The following is a 21,391-nucleotide window of genomic DNA, read 5'->3' as shown; positions in this document are numbered from 1 at the left end:
TGTACAAAAAGTTCTAGGCTAGTTCTTTAATGACGAGGAGGTGTTCAGCTAGTAATTTGACGGCATACCGTTGCGGGGATCCAGCACTCAGTGCGTAAACGCATTTACCACCTACCTTACTCATAAAAAAACATATTTTTTTTTATATATTATAACGATAGTCTCACTAAACTAAATCATAAATTGAAGCGAGGAGAACCGTTCAACATTGAAAATTAATCCATGAGAAATTCGTTGAACTTCATTTTTTTAACCTGGTTGAAAGTTTTTGTAAGAAATGAAGCAGCGATTACAACGTAACGAATGTGAGAATTGAAAGATTAGCAATTGATTGACTATATTCGTTGTGTCTTTAATTAAAAATTATCACAAAAGTTGAAGCCTAAAACAAATGTTAAGCAAAAAACGACTGTTTATTAAGTCACTATAATCATAAGGCATGAAACTCTATATGAATAATCAAGCGGCGACCTGCACAATATAGGTCAATAGTAAGCCTTGTTATCAATAAATTAAAAATTATTTAAATCTGAAATTAACAACTTGTGTAGTCACGTTTTTCACGTGCAGAGGGCAGACAAGACTCGTGCTGCCACTAAGAAAGGTTTATGCCCAAACTAGGTGCGAACATCACCATTCAAATAAATAAACTTCTTAAACTAAATTCGATTAAACTGAACTCTGTGTCTCCACAACTGCTCAATATACATGGTTCCGTCTTGCAGCTTTTCTGGTTTAAGTTCTAAACGTGGAAACACCTATCAAGGCGTTCTTTTGACAGCCGCCCTCGCTTTCCAGTGCCGGCTTCCAGTTCCCCACCGCGAGTGTCATCCGTCATGGGTTTTGTATACAAATACCGAGTTACAGAGTAGCCGACAGATTCCAGTCACAGTTACAAAGAGTCGCACATTCCGCGATTGTGTTTTTTGCTTTAATTTCTCGAGTGCATCTGGATCCCTTCAGGTAATCTAGAAAGTTGCGTGCTAGTCTCTGTAGTTACTTGCCTTGTTGTGATCAAAAAACGTTTAGTGAAGTGTGCTCGCGGGTTTAGTGGCCGCGACAAATGATCGACCTCGGATTCGTGACATCATCTCACCGATGGCTCGCATTCCAAAGCTTACATTTTAGTGTTTCATTGAAGCGCGACATATCGTTCATGTAAATTTCCTACGTAATTCCGCGTTGTGCATATTATCTTAATTCTTACTACGCTGAACGTACACTTGACCTTGGTCCAGTGGCGGCGGATGCTCCCACCCAATCAGAGAGGTGAGAACCCGAATGGGATGGAATGAGGTCAAGTGAACAAATCGCTGATTCCATGTAAATTCGTCAGAACAGTTCGCGCTTTGTTGTGTCGCTCTGGGCTTTGGGAAATCCAGTGTTAGTTTTCATAATCGCCCTTCTATTGAACGTGGAGTTAAGGTAAAATTCTGCCTTTTTGGTACTAAGGTTTCCATTGGATTGCTTCAGCCAAAATGCAGTCTTCTCCAAATTTTTAAGAAATTGAAAGCCATAAAATTTTAGTGGAAGTCTCTTAGGGCAGAAACAGTTATTTGGCTGAGTCGGATACAGACCCTTTTGTTTAGGAGGTAGAAACTTTTAAAAGCATTGGCCAGGACCCATCGGTATTTCTACCTCTCTAAACTCCTTTCCCCCATGCTCAGTGAGAGTGGCTTATATCATGAATCATCTTCTTGTGTTTTCTCTGTGTCCATCACACCTTTCTAGCTAGGAAGTGGACTTTGGCACCTTGGCTAAAAGCGGTCTAAAGGTACATCGCGGCCATCCGCTCTGTCACAAAGATACATGGACCTACAAGAAGGTGACCTGCCTGCAGCTTCACCAGCAGATTTTTTAATTTTCTATTTCAGTTGAATGAAAATGCAAAGAATGCAAGAAATTATTAAACTAATCTTTAAGGATCGTCGCTGAGACGACTGAAAAAAGTCGGGAAACCAGAAGCTGGATGCTTCAGGTATGAAAGCTTCTGTGTATATACATAAAAATATTTGAGTGGGCATTTGCCCCGTTAGTACTTAACGCGTAATATGTTAGAATATCCACTTTCGCGCTAGAATTTGCATTGAAACCACAAATTTGACCTATTAAAACTTTGTTAGTCAGGCTTGGCAGAAACTTGCTTTATATCGTGCGCTGCTGACATTCAAAATGATTCCAAGATGAACTTAAGGGGAGTTTCGCAAACAATCGCACACATTTGTTTAAAAATTGCAAACAACCGACTAAATATTTCATTTAGAATCATCTATGTATGTACTGTTTTGCAATTCATCACATATATGTACATATATACAAGCGTGTTGGCTGCAAGCCGAAATTACGAATTGAGATGCGCATAAATATGTGTCCACTGTGAGCTAGATTCTATTTTCCATTTAGAAACTTCAATATTTATATATGCGTATTTCGTAAGTGGCAAATATTTATATGCACATACTGTGTGAGCGAATTGCCCAACCAACTGTTTGCACAGACTTCTCTCCGCCTGTTATCCGATATAGACTGCCTGATGTTCGAGCCAGACTCAGAAAATTTCTCTGGTACAGAAGCAGGCGTTTATCCCACACAGACCATTTGTCTGTCTGATGTCTAATCCAGGCAGACATTTACCTGACACAACTACAGAAGAAGAAGAATATGCGTTTACTTTCAAATGCATTCTTTTCACAAAATAATTTTTCAGGTTTGAAAATATATTTCGAGTTTATATGTGCATACTTTTTCGTCTACACCTGCAGTTTCAATTTGCTTATAGGATATTAAATCCAACTCCACCATCATACATTCAACATGATCAGATCAGTAAGGCCCTAATATTCGTTTTCCAGGCAAATACTAACATTTCAATAATACAGCCGTACTCGCATTCACTTGAGTAAATAACAAAATATTCATTTTTTCAAGTACGAATATATTCGTATTCATAGAAAATCATGGCACGCAATTATTAGTATTCATATTTACGAATACAAATATTCCCAACACTGCGTCTACTTTTTTAGCAGCTCACCCTCGTGGATGAAGAGACAACCGTTAACGTTCCTCACGAAACCATCGCCACATGCACTGCAGCAGCTTTTGCTTCCCTGACCAGCACAATAACTAATTCCCTTTTAGCACAGTGCATATTACCTTAAATTCAACGTGAGTTCGCACGATATTGCCTCGAGTGCGTCACGCTCACCATCCCTCGTAGTGGTCAATAGAGCCTTCAATCCGAGAAAAGAGTATTTTTGATGGCAGTTGTGTAGGCTACGGAATCGTCCATCCTCATGTAGGGGGCCAAAAATTCTTCGGAGGATTCTTCTCTCGAACGCGGCCAAGAGTTCGCAATTTTTCTTGCTAAGAACCCAGGTTTCCGAGGAATACATGAGGACTGGCAAGATCATAGTCTTGTACAGTAAGAGCTTTGACCCTATGGTGAGACGTTTCGAGCGGAACAGTTTTTGTAAGCTGAAATAGGCTCTGTTGGCTGACAACAACCGTGCGCGGATTTCATCATCGTAGTTGTTATCGGTTGTGATTTTCGACCCTAGATAGGAGAAATTGTCAACGGTCTCAAAGTTGTATTCCCCTATCCTTATTCTTGTTCGTGTTTGTGTTTGACCAGTGCGGTTTGATGTTGTTGGTTGATTCGTCTTCGGTGCTGACGTTGCCACCATATATTTTGTCTTGCCTTCATTGATGTGCAGCCCAAGATCTCGCGCCGCCTGCTCGATCTGGATGAAGGCAGTTTGTACGTCTCGGGTGGTTCTTCCCATGATGTCGATATCGTCAGCATAGGCCAGTAGTTGGGTGGACTTGAAGAGGATCGTACCTCTTGCATTCACCTCAGCATCACGGATCACTTTCTCGAGGGCCAGGTTAAAGAGGACGCATGATAGCGCATCCCCTTGTCGTAGACCGTTGTTGATGTCGAATGGTCTTGAGAGTGATCCTGCTGCTTTTATCTGGCCTCGCACATTGGTCAGGGTCAGCCTAGTCAGTCTTATTAATTTCGTCGGGATATCGAATTCTCTCATGGCCGTGTACGGTTTTACCCTGGCTATGCTATCATAGGCGGCTTTAAAGTCGATGAACAGATGGTGCAACTGTTGTCCATATTCCAACAGTTTTTCCATCGCCTGCCGCAGAGAGAAAATCTGATCTGTTGCTGATTTGCCTGGAGTGAAGCCTCTTTGGTATGGGCCAATGATGTTCTGGGCGTATGGGGCTATCCGGCCTAGCAAGATAGTGGAGAATATCTTATAGATGGTACTCACCAACGTGATACCTCTATAATTGCTGCACTGTGTGATATCTCCCTTTTTATGTATGAGACAGATTATGCCTCGTTGCCAATCGTCAGGCATTGATTCGCTGTCCCATACCTTGAGCACAAGTTGATGAACCACTTGGTGTAACTGGTCGCCTCCATATTTAACCAATTCGGCTGTAATTCCATCGGCTCCTGGCGACTTATGATTTTTTAGCCGATGAATTGCACGGACTGTTTCTCCTAAACTTGGTGGTGGCAGTATTTGTCCGTCGTCTTCAGTTGGTGGGACCTCCAACTCGCCGATGTTCTGGTTGTTCAGTAGCTCATCAAAGTACTCAACCCATCGCTCTAATATGCCCATTCTGTCGGAAATCAGATTTTCCTCTTTGTCTCGGCAGGATGAGCATCGAGGTGTATAAGGCTTCATCCTGCTGACTTGTTGGTAAAACTTCCGCGCCTGGTGCGGTTGCTCCCTGTACTTTTCTAGTTCACAAACTTGTTGGTTCTCCCAGGCTTCCTTTTTCCGTCTGTGAAGTCGCTTCTCCGCTCGACGGAGTTCGTGATAAGTCTCTGCGCGTGCCCGCGTTCTTTGAGAATGCAACATTACTCGGTATGCGGCATTCTTCCGTTCCGTTGCTAGCTTACATTCATCGTCAAACCAGCCGTTCCGACTCCTTTTGCGGCTGGGGCCAAGTATATTTGTGGCCGTATCCATGATAACGTTCTTCAGGTGGTTGTGAAGATCATTAGTTGATGCTTCATCTCCAGGTGCTCTATTGACTGCGGTTATTGCGGCATCTATTTCCCTCTTATAGATGTCGCGGAGGGTTGTGTTGTGGATGGCTTCAGTGTTCACTCTCACCTGATTGTCAGAGGGTGGTATTGTTGTGGTATTGTTATTCGAGCTCGGAGCACCATGCCAACGAGATAGTGATCCGAGTCTATATTGGCCCCCCTATATGTTCTGACATTCATCAAGGCTGAGCCAATGCTCATCGATATTGTCAGGCGGGCTACTCAGTATATCTGCCGTCCGATAGGCAAGATAGCTCTCCCATTGTCGAGCGACAGTTGGATCATAGTAACGGTCCAAGTTGAACTCGCATTTCGCAGAATCGCAGCCACCCAATCCTGTGAGAATTGGTGTAAGCTACCATCAGATGATGATCCTTTCCGAAGCCGATGTCAGCACCACTTTGGTAACACAGATCCAGGGGACAACTCCAAAATCTACTGCTGACCGCGAAGTGGTCAATCTGATTTCTCGTACGGTGTCGATCAACTGAAACCCAACTGACCTTATGGCGGGCTCTGTGCTCGAACAATGTGCAACGAATGACGAGGCAGTGTAAGTTACAGAAATCCATGAACCTCCCACCATTATCGCTACGGTCACCAAGATCGTGTTTCTCCATCACATGTCCGAGCAAGTTGTTGCCAGATCCCACCTTGGCATTCACATCATCCATCATGACCCTAATGTCACCTTTAAAAAGCGTGTAATTGCTCGTAGAAAACATCCTTGTGCATTATATCGGAAGTCTCTGTTGGTGCATAGCATTGCGCAATTCTGGTGCTGCTTAACTTGAACCGGAATCTTGCAGAGAGTGTGCCTTGCGGTAGCTGTCAGAAGCAACCAGATACCTCGCACGCTCGAGTGGCGTGCGCACGTTCCAAAAACCAATCATAGTTCGTTTTCGGTAGCCAAAGGTCGTAGCCTTGAAGGCAGTTCCTATCCGATGCGTTATTGACGTGTCAGTAACAATAAAGTTTCAAAATTTGCAGGTAGCTAGCCCGCAAATTTTTATCACCTTTAGTCGCTGAAAAACGTGAGAAACGTTACTTTGAAGAAAACGGGTTTAAAAAAAAATGTTTGAAAAATCAGCTTTCGGATATGAAGACATTTCTGACTCTTAATTACAATACAGTTACAACAAATACAAACGCCTTCGTAGAAAGACTTGGACAAAGTAATTATAAATACGCTATTTGCTTTGTGCTGCAAGATAACGTAGCGGACATAAAGCCACTACCTCCTGGGCGATCGAACCTGTTGAGTTCTACACTCATAAAATCTCAGGTGACTAAGTTAACAATCTGTCCAATAAAAAAACAAGTCGAGATACGGGAAACTGGGCGCTTCGGGTACAAAGGTTTTGTGTTCATCTTATGTGAGAAACTCTCTATGCACAATTTTCCATTCCGCAAGATTTATTACATATACATACACATGTCTCCCTTGAGAAATTGACATTGATGTGCAAATAACTATTATAAAAAAAACCAAAAAAGAAAAACTGAAAACGTCCTCATGGACCCCAGCGTTCGTATAACTTTATGTGATGATGGTAATAAATTTACTTGAAATGGGAAACTTTGACCTTCTATAACTTTGTTAATAAAAGTTGGATTGCCTTCAAACTTTCGAGAATAATGTCCTATATTATCGCATATGATTATTTGTACCTCCGGGATGAACTTAAGGGTAAATTTCTAAAATATATTATTATTAACTTTTATTTGTGCAGATATCGGAAAAGAATTTATTTTGAGGCCTAGTTTTCATATAGATGCATCACTACGATTTTATTTCAGATTTGGATGGATAGGCTCTGAGAATAAAACCTGTTTCACTTTTTGGCGCACACTTTTTGAGTTCTATCTCGACTATGTTTCACCCAATACCAGAAATTAGATCAATTTCTCACTATTCAAGTCCTTTCATTTGATACCCCACCTGACCATATATTGTGAAAAAATGTACACCCCTCTTTCGCACGTATGGGAAGCCCCTCTTCAAACTTAACACAAAATGACATCATTCACTGCATGTTAACGGACACACAGAGCACAGGTTTTCATCAAATTTCGTGGCAATCGGTTCAGCCATTTCCGAGTAAATCGCGTGTGACAGACGGATAGACAGACATTGAACCAATTTTAATAAGGTTTCAATTTAAAAGGACATATTTTCATTCAGAAAGGCATTGGCCATCCGATTTGTGAAATTGTTATTGTTATTTGTCATTCACACTATGTAAAAAAATAATTTCGTCAAGCTGGACACAAATATGCACTAAAGGAGTTTTTTATGGAGCATGAGGAGTGGTCAGAACTGAGGAATTTGTATCTATTTAGAAACGAAGGGCAAAAAGGCTGTTAAATATGAAATATTCACTATAATTATGAAACCAAGTTACTATCCGAGTAAATATTTGTATAGAATATACTTTTTCATTGGAACTCTAGAAAGTGTGCATTTCCCAAAAGTTGCATCCCTCCTTTAAAATTGTAACTCAATCAGTGCGACATTTCTCTAATTACGGTGATTACTGCTCAATAGCAGCTCCGGGGAATAGATACAACCTTGAATCATAGCTTGTGTAACCTTTGAACCACATCGCAGCAGATGGGTTGATTAGTAGCCGAAAATGAAAGTAATAAGTTTATGTTCCTGTTGCTGAGCATTTGGTACGATACTCATAAAATCCATTTTCATAGCAAGGTGGGCAAGCATGGTCAACTTCAAATTATATGAAACAAAATAATAGAGAAGAAGTGTCCGCTTCAGGGGGAAGTGTGTGTTTGATCATAATATGTGAACCAATCAATTAATGAAACCAATGTTGATACACTCTATGAGTAGTAGTTTCATTCGCAGCAATATTTCCATTAATGCGAAAGAGACTGGCGACCTATTATAAAAAGTCACGTATTCTTCTTTGTTACGGAGGAAAATTCCAAATCACAAATCGAATATTTCTCGGTGCCTAGAGTGCGTTCTCTGAATTATTATCAGTGAAGAACGGCCACTGTGCTTTTTCGGGTTTGTTAGCTTCGCTATGCTTTATATGCAACAACATGTCTTGTAGCAAACTGTTCACAGACCTTTCCCAAGATTTGGAACAATATTCCTCTTTAAAATATACATAGATTTTCATCTTTATTTACAACTCTAGGTCATCCTGTTGTTAGATTATTCTTAATCGATTACTTTTAAGATACATCAATGCACTTTGCTTGGTTATGTGTTGAATTAATCCTCATGCAGCAGGGTCTTATTAAAGGTGAAACATTTTTATAGGAATAGGAATCCTTATTAAAAACTGTGAACAACATATCAAAATCAACAGCATAGTTGCTTTCTTTTCGAAAGAAGGTGAAAATCTTAGAAAGTCATGGATACATCTCTTTTTAGTGGTGTAGTTCACACCCCCTGGAATCATTCCTCTCCTAATCTTGTTCTCACTGTGAAATATTACTTCGCTCCCATCTAAGCCACCTCAACCATATTACTCTTTCCGAACTTGATTCAGTTTCGGTGATAATTTCTTTCACGGACCCGTTCCCAGAAACTACCCAATCGAAAAATCGGAAAAAGTGTGCCATCTTTTATATCGGCAGGAATGTTTGCCTTGAGCTCTTCTATGGTCTGTGGGTTGCTGGCGTACAATTCGCTTTTTAAATAACCCCACAAAAAGAAGTCCAGAGGATCAACAACTCCAACTACACATACATGTATACTTTTGTCCATGGAGTAAATCAGAAATATTCAAATGATCAATTTAGATGTCCACATAGGCGTACATATATGCCCACATGTATATTTTCAAGCTCAGAAATATATGATTGAATTTTTCGTTGTTTTAGCTATGTAGGAATAGAAAGATACTTCACAAAAGATAAACGCGAAATCTTTATACATGAAATGTTCAGCATCCGGTATTCCAATTTGTTTATGATTGAAGGTGGAAATTCTAGAAAAAACATTGTGGGACAGGTTTGCGCAGTGTGCTTCATAAGCTTGCTTAGAGCCAATCGCCTTCCTTCTTCTTCTGGAATTCGCCACAAAGCATTACTCCATAAGGATGAATGTGTTTGAAATAATCAAGCCTTTCAGTTTTTGGTGCTTTGCCCTGCCAAGCTAAAGATTTCCTACCTTATATTGGCGTTAGGAGCGCCAATCAAGCCCTCTCTTAGCAAAATCGCTAACAGTAGAACATGACATGCTCTGAGAGTTCACATTCAGAGTAAAAGTGAGACCTATTCAATCATCAATCAGCACAGATACTTTCTCTAACGACGCCCTGTCAGGAATTGGTGATAATTAATTTCGTTGTGCCGTCGCTGAATGTCCCCCCTAATTTGCGCTACTGAGTGTTATTTTCAAGTAGATTCATTCTGCTTTTTTCGTATACACTACATTAACATAAGCCTCATCGCCTAAGATTGTTCACACACCCTCAGTGTCACTAAGTAATAGATCATGCTTACCCTGCTCGATTGTTCTAATTTGCAAGCGCATATTTCTAAATCAGCGCCGTATAAAAGGATGGAACGAATTACTTTGGCCAGAGACGCACTGCAGACCTCCAATGTCGGGCGTCGTCCGTACTAGCGATACGCGTTTGCCGCTTTCTCATATGGGACAGGTAAAAGCCGCTCCGAGGGGTGCAATTAGCCCTGTGGTGCGCCGTTTTGATGATCTTTTTTCACATGAATAGCCCAGATGTCCCTTGTTTCACGATGACCATCACAGTAAAATCACCCGTAAAAACATATTATCGTATCCTTAGACACGGAAAAGATGAAAAACCCATTTTTATTACGTTTCAAAGAAGGAGATTCAACACTTTCACTCTCCCTTCGACAGTCTCCCGTGGTGGTGTCTTCCTTCATCCGTATCGTACCAATGTCCTTTCGGAGATGTCACTTTCGTTAAGTTAAGTAACAATCAACGATATCAACAAGAGAACAAGTTTATAGATTTCTGCAACTCTCACCACCTTGTCATCGGTCGAACTCTGTTCGAGCACAGGGCCTGCCACAAGGTTAGTTGCGATTCGATTGACCGGCAACGGATATCTAATCAGATCGACCATTCCGCGATCAGAAACAGGCTTAGGAATTGCCTTATGAATATGCGTAGCAAAAGAGATGCTGACGTCGATTTCAAAGGGAATCATCCTGACTTTCGTGACACGCCCGCATCAGCTCATAGGGGAACACAGGATCAGCCACCAACTTCAATATGAGCCGTTTCCATCATCCGGCTGCGCAAGCGACACAAAGTTTCCAAAACCAGCCGGAGAATATTAATGAACACTGCACCGCCATCAAAAGTGTCTTTATCCCTGGTGTAGATGAAGTTTTCGCCCACGACCCAAAAGAACGTTCCAATTCCTGGCTGTCTGGGAAATATGGAAATGGATCAGTAAACAAAAGAAGCTAAAAGCTCTGCTTTTGGCAGCGAGCGGAGCCGAAAACAACGCACTCGAGTCCCGTTACCATGAAAAAATACGAGAAGTTCGTCGTAATGTGCGTCGTGATAAAAAGAATTCCATCAGAAATTTCGCAACATGTACGGGCAGACCAGTTCACTCTTACAATATATAGTATGCAAAGTATTGTGGGTAGCGAAGTTTCAAAGGGGTCCGGGCAGAAGAAAATCGTATCTCCGACAAAGGAAGCCTACCTTTGCGAAAGAGCGTGCTATAAAAATCTTGCACTTTTGATATTCACTTCTATATTCTAGCAAAAGTAAATACAGCTTGTTTGGGTTTAATAGAAATCAGTAGGTATGTTGTCACTCGCGACATACATACAATCATCAAGCACGGTGGTGGGAATCAATTATCTTGGGACTACAAAGCGACCAGAGTAAGCAGATTGATATTTATTGTTTAGAACATGAAAAGGAAATATACTCTAATGCGTTGTGCCTAAATTTGTTACAAAACACCACTTTAGCCATAGCTCGGCACCAGAATGGTTATTATATAATGTCCCAGGCCAGCTCTATGAACCTCCCCAATCGATAAATACTTAACCTGATTGAACTTCTGCACCATTTGTGCATAAATGGCACATCTCGTCAAAAAATGATTTCCGGAAGTAACTGCAGGAACCTGAGAACGAAATTTACCACGATGTGGTTCAATAGCTTTGCAATTCCCACATTGGGTTACAAGGCAATGAGCTGGCCAGGAAAATAGCAGGATACGGCCATACGGTCTAGAGCCGTTCTGTTAGTCGGAAATGGGTTCATGGCTATGACTTTGAAAAATGAAGAGGAACGGCTGCGGGAACTTTACTGGGCGAACTTACCAGGAATGGGACAGCCCAGGGTGCTCGTGGCGGAATATGAACCCTTGCGTTTGAAAGATTGTTTAAACCTCACCAAGAAGAGCCTCCGGGTCATAGTGACAATACTCACGAGTCATTGTAAGCTAAACTATCGCCTGAGGAAGCTAGAGATATTTACGGACCCTTTCTGTAGGTTATGTGAGGAGAGTGATTAAACCTCCACACATGTTTTGGGACAGTGCCCGGCACTTGTGCAAACTAGGTTGAGGTGGGAGAAGAATACTTAATACCAAATGCCGGGTTGAAACACTTGAAAGTAGGGAAGATAATAAAGTTCCTGTCTGTCTATAACCAGTAAAGAGGCACAATAGTCATTTTAGGACTCAGTGGGACGTCCTTTAATAATTTTATAATATTATTTCAATTCGGCGCTTCGTTGTCTTACAGCTGTAATTGCATACATTACGTTGAAATTGGAATGGAAGTTCGAATTTAGTTGATTTTCATTAGAATCTTTTAATTTTGCTTGCTGTGCCAATACTTTTGTTGTTCTCCTTGAGTGATCTGAACTACGTGGAAATAAATGCTTTGATCCTTTCATTATATTGTCTCTTATATATGTATATTTTTGATTTTTTTCGCTCCCGACAACACTATCTCTTGCCAATAAGGGTTCTACTTGGGATCACAACTTTGACTAATTGAACTGTCCTATGCACACAGTTTGAAATTCAATTTGGACTGGGTTTTACTGGGGACTAACTTGGACTTCGATGCTACTGACCGCATCATTATTCATAAAGGAATGATTATTATGATGTAGATAGCAGCTGCATTGTCTTTTAAAGACACATTGGAAAACTGATGGAGCTCTAGTTGGGCGATATCACATTCCAACGTAGAATACGTAAATCACACTTTGTCAACCAAAGTTTTTGGATATGGCTTCATTACTAGTCTTACGATTGGGTCTAATAATTTGGAAATTTTGCTGCCAATGCCAAATACTGCTCTTGGCTGTGATCTACATTTATCGTGAAAGAAAATTTTCCAGAACGCGCTAGAGTAAGCGTTAATCTAATGTCCACGTAGTAAATGAAATCCTTCTCTCTTCATTAGCTTCTATAACTCTGGCTGCTGTTTAAGCAATTCCTCTAATTTGTCTGCGCCGGTTACAAGGTCATTAATATAGGAATCTGAGCACAAAATTTCAGCTGCTTCCGGAAATATAGATTGTTCATCAACTGCCAACTGATGTTATGTTCTAACAGCCAAGACTGGTTCGCTTGCCATACCGTAGGTACCTGTATTTAATTGATAATGCTTAATGAGAATGTATTGAAACATCAAGGTATACTTTAATAAAAATATGATACAGGGTGCGGCAGCATAACTTCCTTTTTTCAAAACTCAATAAAAACTATTGTATGCATCGGAAAATATTTATTTATTTTTTATAATGTAGGTACATGTCTAAAGTTTTTATTTACATTGTTTTGAAGATCAAATCTGTTAGGTGACGTCCCCCATTCTCCATACATTGCGTAAACCGATTTCTGGCGTTTGTCATGACTCTTGTTAGCATAGCAGGTGTTATGTTGGCAATTTCTTCTTGGATGTTGGTCTTCAAATCTTGTCGAGTTCTTGGACGGTTCACATAAACACGGGATTTCAAAAAACCCCATAGAAAAAAATCACAAGGGGACAGATTGGGAGAGCGTGCCGGCCATTCCAAATCACCTCTAATTGAGATAAGGCGCTCTGGAAAGTGTGCCCTCAAAACAGCCATCGATACTCTTGAAGTGTGTGCTGTTGCACCGTCTTGTTGGAACCAAGTGTCCCCCAAATCCAAATTTTCTAGCCGGGGAAAAAAAATTCTGTAGCATGTTTACATACCGGTCCGAATTCACTGTCACTGTAACCTCATTTTCCTCAAAAAACCAGGGACCAATAATTCCAGCTGAGGAAATTGCGCACCACACTGTGACTTTGGGTGAATGCAAAGGCTTTTGATGCAATTCTCGAGGGTTGGTGTCAGCCCAGTAGCGCATGTTTTGTTTGTTAATCGACCCACACAAATGAAAATGGGCTTCATCGCTAAAAAAAAACAATAGCACCCTCGGGAACGACATCAAGAAGAAGCTCACACGCGTTCATCCGAGAATTGAAGTCACGTTCTGAAAGTTCCTGCACTATCGCCATCTTATAGGGATGAAAATGAAGATCATCATGAAGAATTCTTCTCACAGAACGATCGGATAGTCCAAGGACAGATGCGTGTTTGCACGCAGAACGCCGTGGCGATCGCAACATTGACGTTCTCACTGCTTCAATGTTCTCAGGTGATCTAACGGGCCGAGGGACTCCAGTTCTTCCTTTTGTTGCACTTGCAGTTTGTCTGAATGTAGTGACCCATGTAACAATTGATTTGCGGTCTGGGACGGGAGCCAACGGGGCTAAATTAAAGCGATTCCGAAATGCACGCTGTGTTGCAATAACCGAACATCCGCTTGAAAAGTAAACCTCAACGGCAAAGGCACGCTCCTCACTATTCCAACGCATGATGGCGACTGAACCGTGTCGGGACAAAACTTTACAGTATCCCCTCTTGAACGAGACCACTAGCGCTCCGCTATGACATCAACTAACTGAGTGGGGCGCATTTTAGAAAGGAGGAAGGAATGCTGCCGCACCCTGTAGTTATGCTGCCGCACCCTGTATAAAAATATGAGATATATATATATGTATCTTTTTTTTTAAGGATGGAGGTGGAAATCTTACAAAGACACTGCTGCGCCAGGTTGCAGCAGTGTGTGGGATTTGCACCCACTAAAACCATCCCCACTCTTCCGCCCCTCCCCGCGGGACCACCGTGAAGTATTACTTCGCGGGGGAGACTCTGGTTCACTACACCATCACGTTCATGTCGCGCCTTCGGAGCTCGATCCAAGTCAGGAGTTTTGTCTGCACCACGGCTACTGCCTCATTTACCGCCATCCAGCTTTCGGCCGACTTTAGCATCTCTTCCACCAGGTTGGAGGGCTCGATGTCCGCCCCCAAGATGCTATTCAACCTCCTTTTCTGCTGCAGAAATCTGGGACAATGGAACGTAACGTGCTCCGGGTCCTCGGGTGTAGCACCAGGACAGTTGAGAGACTCATCCAACTCGAAGCGATGCAAGTAAGAAACTGTGTCAGGGGGTAATTCAAATCTCCGTGCTTTCGGTCGACCCATTTCTCGATACACGGGATCGATGTATGGGTCCATCGGCCCTTGTCGGAGTTATCCCACCGTTGTTGTCACTTGCCACACAATTCTCTCCTGATGGCTTTTCGGAAATCCGCATTCACCTCGGCTGGATTTGCCTTTCGTTTTTCGTAGAGCCTGTGTGCCTCGTTCGCTAGAAGATCGCTACGTCCGTCAACGCCGTCCTAAATGCGCTACACACCCTTAGCTCATTTGGCCGGTATGCTGAACTTATCTTCCTCCGGTTTACAGCGTGATTCAACGCTGCCGCTCAGACAGGGGCCGCGTATAAACACTCCCGCGATGAGTAGCCTGCGACTAAACTTCGGCTCTGCCACGTTAGGAATCATCCTTGCAAGGGATGAGTTAGCATTTGCTGCCTTCTCCCGCGCATAATCCAAGTGTCCCTTCAAACTCAGTTTGGCATCGACCCACACTCCCCAGGTATTTGACAATTGATTTTGAGAGAACCTCACGATTACCAATCCGGATATTAATCGTCTTATTCTTCCTGCGGTTGGCAATGGGGACCGCCTCCTCCTCTTTTCGTCCGCTCCACATCCTCGGGATGCTTTGCAATTACAACTACCGCCAGGCCGTCCGCAAAACACATCAGTGTAGCCTCCTCCGGCACGCCTAGGCCAAGCACTCCGTCGTACATTATGTTCCTTAGTGTGGTCCCAATACAGAACCTTCAGACACACATGCTGTCACAATGTACTCCTTCGTCCCGTCGTCCGTCTCGTACCAGAGGAGTCTGTCCGAAAGGTAACTCGATTAGCCGAGCCAAGTAACTAGGAACACCCAGTTTGGTCAAAGCGCCTTTAATCTAGCCCCAGTTGGCTGAGTTGAAAACATTTTTGACGTCCAGCGTCACCAGAGCACAGCATTTGCTCATAGCCATTGCATTTCGAGCCAATTCCACAACCTTTGCTACTGCATCGACCGTAGAACGGGCTCGCCGAAACCCATATTGCCGCTCTGAAAGACCACCGGCAAGCTCGATGAACGGGAGCAGCCTGTTGTATATCACCCTCTCCAACATCTTCCCGATGGTGTCTAAGAGACAAATAAAGCGATATGAAGAAGACACGCCGGGTGGTTTTTGGGGCTTCGGTAGCAACACCAGCTTCTGCCTTTTCCACTGGGCGGGAAATACTCCTTTCGCCACGCACGATTCGAATGTGCTTGCGAACCACCTTGGTCTAGCCTTGACCGCCACCTTCAGAGCCTTGTTCGGAAATCCGTCCAATCCCGGAGCCTTGCTGTCCCCAATACGTCCGCAGATTTCCCGAAATTCGGGATCGAGAAGACGTCCTGCTGAGCTGCCAGTTGGGGTTCACTTTCATCCTGCTCCTGCTGCGGGAAAAGAGTTGTAATTATTTGCAACAAGAGCCGTGGGCATGTGACTAGAGGTGATTTTTGCTCATTACAACTTGGTAGCCTGTACCCCACGGATTCATATTACCCTCCATGCACAGCTTCTGTATAGCTCCTCACGCTCCTGGTGTTCCGGTCTTCCCCTTGTCCTGTGTGTGTCCTCGGAAACGAGAGGATCTTAAGGCAGCGGTCTTCTTATTCCACCAGTAGTTTGGCCTCTTGCCGTGGTGCAAACGTCATCGTGGCATCGTATCGTCGCATGCTGCGGTTACCCGCTGAGACTGCTGTGTGACCCTTTCCACCGCTGTTCCATCCGGATCATGGGCTCCCTCCAATGCCGCCGGAATGTCCCCTCCTCGAAAGCTCCGATAGACCAGCCAATCGCGTTAGCCTTTCTGTTTCCAGAGCGTCGTTGATTGCTTCCTCGGTTTTTAATAAGATGGCCTGGTGGTCACTGTCGGTGTAGTGCTCACTCACTTGCCGAGCCATCTCCCTCACCAGTGAAGTGCTAACAAATGTCAGATTAACGATCGAACCCGACCCTTTATCGCGCGCACGCATCCAACGTTGGCCAGCACGATGTCCAACTCCGCAAAAGACTCCAGCAGAATTTGACCTCTGGTGTTCGTCGACCGACTTCCCACTCCAGGGCCCACGCGTTGAAATCGCAATGATTTTAGGACTGCGGTCTCTAGCGTCCAACACCAGACTGTCTAACATCTCCTCATATTATGCTAAGGTTGCACTAGGAGGAGCGTAACAGCTAATGGCCTGTCTTCCGCACACACAGATTGCGGCATTGCCAGACGCATCCACCACTCAAGTCTCACTGCCGTGGTTTCTGTACGGCTCGCAAATTACCGCAACACCCACATTCGACTCTTGAATGGTTTGCGAGAGCGGGTCCTGAGCTGCCTCACAGTAGTTAAGATTGATTTGTATCAATTTCATTTGCCTGTGCGGTTCAGCTCCCTCCTATCTGCTGCTTCTCGCAACATGCCATGATACATATGCCCCTATCCCCCACATCACATAAGTAAATGTATTGTTTTGTTGACCTAGATCTCTTTTGCGATGCATTGAACACGCTTCACATGATATGGAAAATAATAGGCTGATCACGTTTTAGTGTGAAGTGTAGGTATTATCTGTATGTATCCTATGCTGAACCGTTGCGCCGTTGATGATCCTATGTTGACATATTCCTTCATGAAAGCTTGTTATTTAAGACCTGGATCTAGCACTAAGGACAATTTACTTGCCAGGATTAGTGTGAACATCGAAGTCCTCGAACCTTTTACTGATGTATGAAGATTTGGCTTTTTTGTCCTGAATAGCACTCGTCGGGTTTAGTACGCTGTTCACATGGATTTTCGGGTGGAAATCTAGATAGTAACATTTGCCCCTGAATTTGATCTGCTGGATGTGCCTTAGTGAGTCTATTTAGAATTTTCATCGAGGCACCATATACACCGACAGTATTAGCGTCGTAAAAGTGCTTTAGAATTGGTGGAATGAAGCCCAATTGTTCAGTCAACCACTTTAAATTTTTACGATTCTTGTTACTGTCGTTATTCCTCTTGTGGTAAGTTGATATCTTGCTCCAATTGAGCTGCCAAAATATTGATGTTATTCCTTGATTGCCAATTCCTTATATGTTGTGTGAAGGTAGGTTTTCGTACTTTTCCCGCCTGGTCTCGAAATATAGCAAGTTGTGGCACGATTCGCTGTTCTTGTAGTTTGTATTGATGCATTTTACCCCTGGAAGTTGGAGAGGCGCTATGTGCCGGCGTGAACTTGGCGAATCAGGAACGTCTAGCAACCTCACAAGATGACTAGAACATAAGGAATTGGGGTTCCCGGCTGACTAATAATTGATTTATATTCAGATTTTTGTTCATTAGTTTTGTTTACTATGCTAAGTATAATTTTTATCGTGATTTAATGATTTTACAGTTTGTAGAGAAAATACGGTAACCAAAGATAAACCTGATTTCATATTTTCCTCAAAACTCTTGAACATTTAGTGAATACCTGAAAAGGAAGAGAAGAGTTTTCCTTTGTTGGCTACAATCATCTTTGTCCAAAAAACACTGAGGAAGGGGAAAACTGGTTGCTAAAATACAAGATAAATTCAATAAAGATAATTTTAGTCAACAAAGGACTCCCCTTCTTTTTCACGTAAAATAATGGCTACTAAACTCACACCATTAACGACCAATCTGATCTAGTAAATATCCTTTATTTGTTATAGGTAAGATGCCGAGATTTGATCAAGATTGAAAAGAAGTCATTTAAAAGCTTTGTATTTAAAAATTAAAAATTATGGACTTATGTTTGATCTTATTTTTTATATTTCAAGACTAAATACACATGTCAGCATCCCGTAATAAAAAAAATAAGGCCGGCGGTTTCCGAATACTATGGATACCGGGTCGTAAGAAACATGGCCATAAAGGCCGCTATGATGCAACGAATAAACAAATCCAATACTCGGGCGGCACTTTGGGCCACAAAAACAATGCGCCCTGGTCACTGGGAGGAAATAAAGGTCTAGAAAAATTAATCGATTCGTAAGTTGTCCATGTTTTTATGGTTTTTCTTGCTCAATGCTTTGCACTATGCGAAATTTAATCTCTCATCAGAATTAACTCATGCATCTACATGGAAGTGTTTGTACATAGCATAGCATTGTTACTCGCTTGCCCATTTTCAATAATTCATATCACATTTCATTATGTAAATACCTACACGAAACTCATCGAGGAGCTCCTCCATTCTCTTCATTGTAAGACCATCGAAGAGATTCATTGAAGCGTTGAAACCGCAGTGCGTTGAGTCGCTGCTGGCCTTTTCGGTAAAAAGCCCCAATCATAACCATTTTACATTGTTAACTTATTTCGCGTTGTATTCGTCTAAAAAAGTGTACCGAGTGGAAAGACATGGATTTGTAGGTGTTATTGATTTACGATTAAAAATTTCAATTAACAATAAATCGTGAATTCGAAATCAGTGCAGACCTGGTGTGGTGATATGTATTCTAAATAAAGTATCTCATGTTCTTTTGGATCTTTCTGGCATTCTCAAATCCTCGCCAGCCTAACATTCATCACGTGCCACCAAATACGCGGAATATCACATCTAGATTACATGTAATAGCGCGAGAATCGCCCTATAAGTGAATAATGAAAGACGGTTGGGTTTCACTGTGCGAAGCAACTTTCAAAGTGAATTTAAGTAAACTTCATGTATTAATGTACAAACATTGCCCGCTATTTGTAAAGAACCGGTTTAAAAATCTTAAACAATCCATGCCCTCCTGCTTCGTTGCTCTTTTTCCAGAGCAGTCATATTCAAAAAAACTGAACTTGCCTCGTTAGTAATGTACATTAAAGCCAATTACCGTGCTTGCATTGCGGATTTGTTACGAGTTTACTGGAAATAAGTCTGGCAGGCATCATTACTTCCTTCATCCAGCCCTGGAATCAAAGCGTTATTATTTTCAAAGGGGAAATAGTAAATTTATTTGATAACCATATCCGCTCGCCTATTTTCAAAAGTACGTGGCTCTGAAAAGGTCAGTGTGGGCAGAAAAGTTTAGATATTCAAAATCACGTCTACTTTGCAGTCGACATTTTTCCATTCCGGTTTTATGAATTCGTTGTATCATTATTTTTTCTGCGCTGATAAAACTGCGTGGGAAATTTGCTGAGATCAATCTGCGCTTCCGTCTTAACTTATACAGTGAAAGTCCAAATTTAAAATACCTAGCGTTCCTTGTTATGTAGGGACATAATGGCCCACAAGTGCAAACCTAGTTTCTGGGTGATTTCTTTCCATGTTAATTTTCTCGAATTATGGGTGAATGGTTCCGCTGGTGCGCCTGCTTATTGGATTCCAATGATTCGACTTATTCATTAGTTGATATGGGAACATAATGGTATTGAAATTTATGACAGAGCATAATTATCCTTTTTAGTGTTTTATCCGCGTGAGCTCAAATTTGCATCGCTGTCCAGTTGACCAATCCCAAGGGTTTCATGCGAAACCATTGAGTATACACTTGACCCACTCAAAAAAAATGCGCTCTTGTGATACAAACTATGAGCGAATGATTCATGCAAGCTTAAATGAATCGTATACACTTAAGTAGAAACCCAGTTTTCTTTGTGGTTATGAAGTCACCCAAAATCTGGGAATTATTTCCACTCATAAAAAATATTTCTCTTTCAAATTTGAAACCAAGCCAACTGAATTGCAATCGAATCAACATATTCTTTAAAACATAAACTTTGCCCATGAAGTGAAGTCGGAAGATAATATAACCGGATGTTGGAAGAGATGCATCTACACATGTGATTAACCTTTGAGTTTATATTCATAGAGTACTGCAAATCACAGTCAACCAAGCTAATAATTATCAAATTTTTATGCAGTTGCGTGTTAGAATTGTAAGTCGGCAAGAGTCATCTGTTGATAACATACACACGCAGCCTCTATAAATAGCGCTAATTTCACACCGACCGGCTAATCAAAATAAGTGCTGCACATTTCTGAAAAAGCCAAGGCATACATGACCATCAGACTGGTGACTAAAAAAGTATTGTAATTCTTGGTAAACAAAATATATCACGCACTATTTAGAACATCAAGCTCCAGTCATTTTCCCTGCACAATCCTACCGTTTTCATTGGAAAACAAATGCAACCTTTCAGTAACTTCAAGTTTGCAAATCGGGTAAGAATAATTGAAAAGGGAATAGCCAAATAGCATTTTGTAAATTTTGCAGAAGATGGTTTACTAACCGCCTCTAAAAGCCTGAAATTTCACTTAAGGGGGTCATCCCGTGTCAAGGCCGTTTTTTTTGGCTTTTTTTAGAAATTTTTTGTGAAGAACTGGAGAAAGATACGAATACGAGTTTTTTACTATAGACTTACTAATATCTTGAGCGTGCATAGTAATTTTTCCAGCCCGATCATATAGTTCATTATTGAAATACAGAGCAATTTATACACCAATCTCCAAAAAAAGGTGTTTTTCTGCGGTTTCGCTAGAGGGCGCTGCGATCGTCTTAAAGAAAAAAAACTAAACGGCATTTTAACATACAGACTTAACTACAGTCCGCAAACTAGGATTGTTAAAAAATATTAAAAATTAATAGCAAGCTACCTAGTTTTATTTTTATTTAGAAGAACTACAAGCATCGGAACGATAACTATATTAAAAATTAAATTTTTGGTGCCTAGTTAATTTTTTTTTTTTAATTTTGGTGTTTTTTACGGCTTCTTCAATGAATAAAAAAAAACTACTGAATGAATCGCAATTATCCTAGTTTGCGGACCGTGGAAATATGTTCTGAATAAGTCGTGAAAATTTCAAAGAATTTCGTTGGATAGA

General features: G+C 41.7%; 1 protein-coding gene across 3 annotated transcripts in view; it reads left to right on the top strand.

The window, feature by feature from the left end:
• Positions 1 to 874: 874 nt before the first annotated feature.
• LOC119656687 overlaps positions 875 to 21,391 on the top strand; it is a 41,926-nt gene continuing 21,409 nt past the window's right edge. The window contains exons 1-2 of one of the 3 annotated variants that reach the window (XM_038063193.1): positions 875 to 963; positions 18,357 to 18,567. In XM_038063193.1, the coding sequence (XP_037919121.1) occupies positions 18,368 to 18,567 (200 nt within the window). In that variant the 5' untranslated portion in view covers positions 875 to 963; positions 18,357 to 18,367. The other 2 variants (XM_038063183.1, XM_038063174.1) reach the window with 2 other exon arrangements.

This window comes from Hermetia illucens, chromosome 1 (genome assembly GCF_905115235.1).
Source record: "Hermetia illucens chromosome 1, iHerIll2.2.curated.20191125, whole genome shotgun sequence".
NCBI lineage: Eukaryota > Metazoa > Arthropoda > Insecta > Diptera > Stratiomyidae > Hermetia > Hermetia illucens.
The sequence above is the reverse complement of the archived record's forward strand: the minus strand, read 5'-3'. Positions and strand labels throughout refer to the sequence as shown.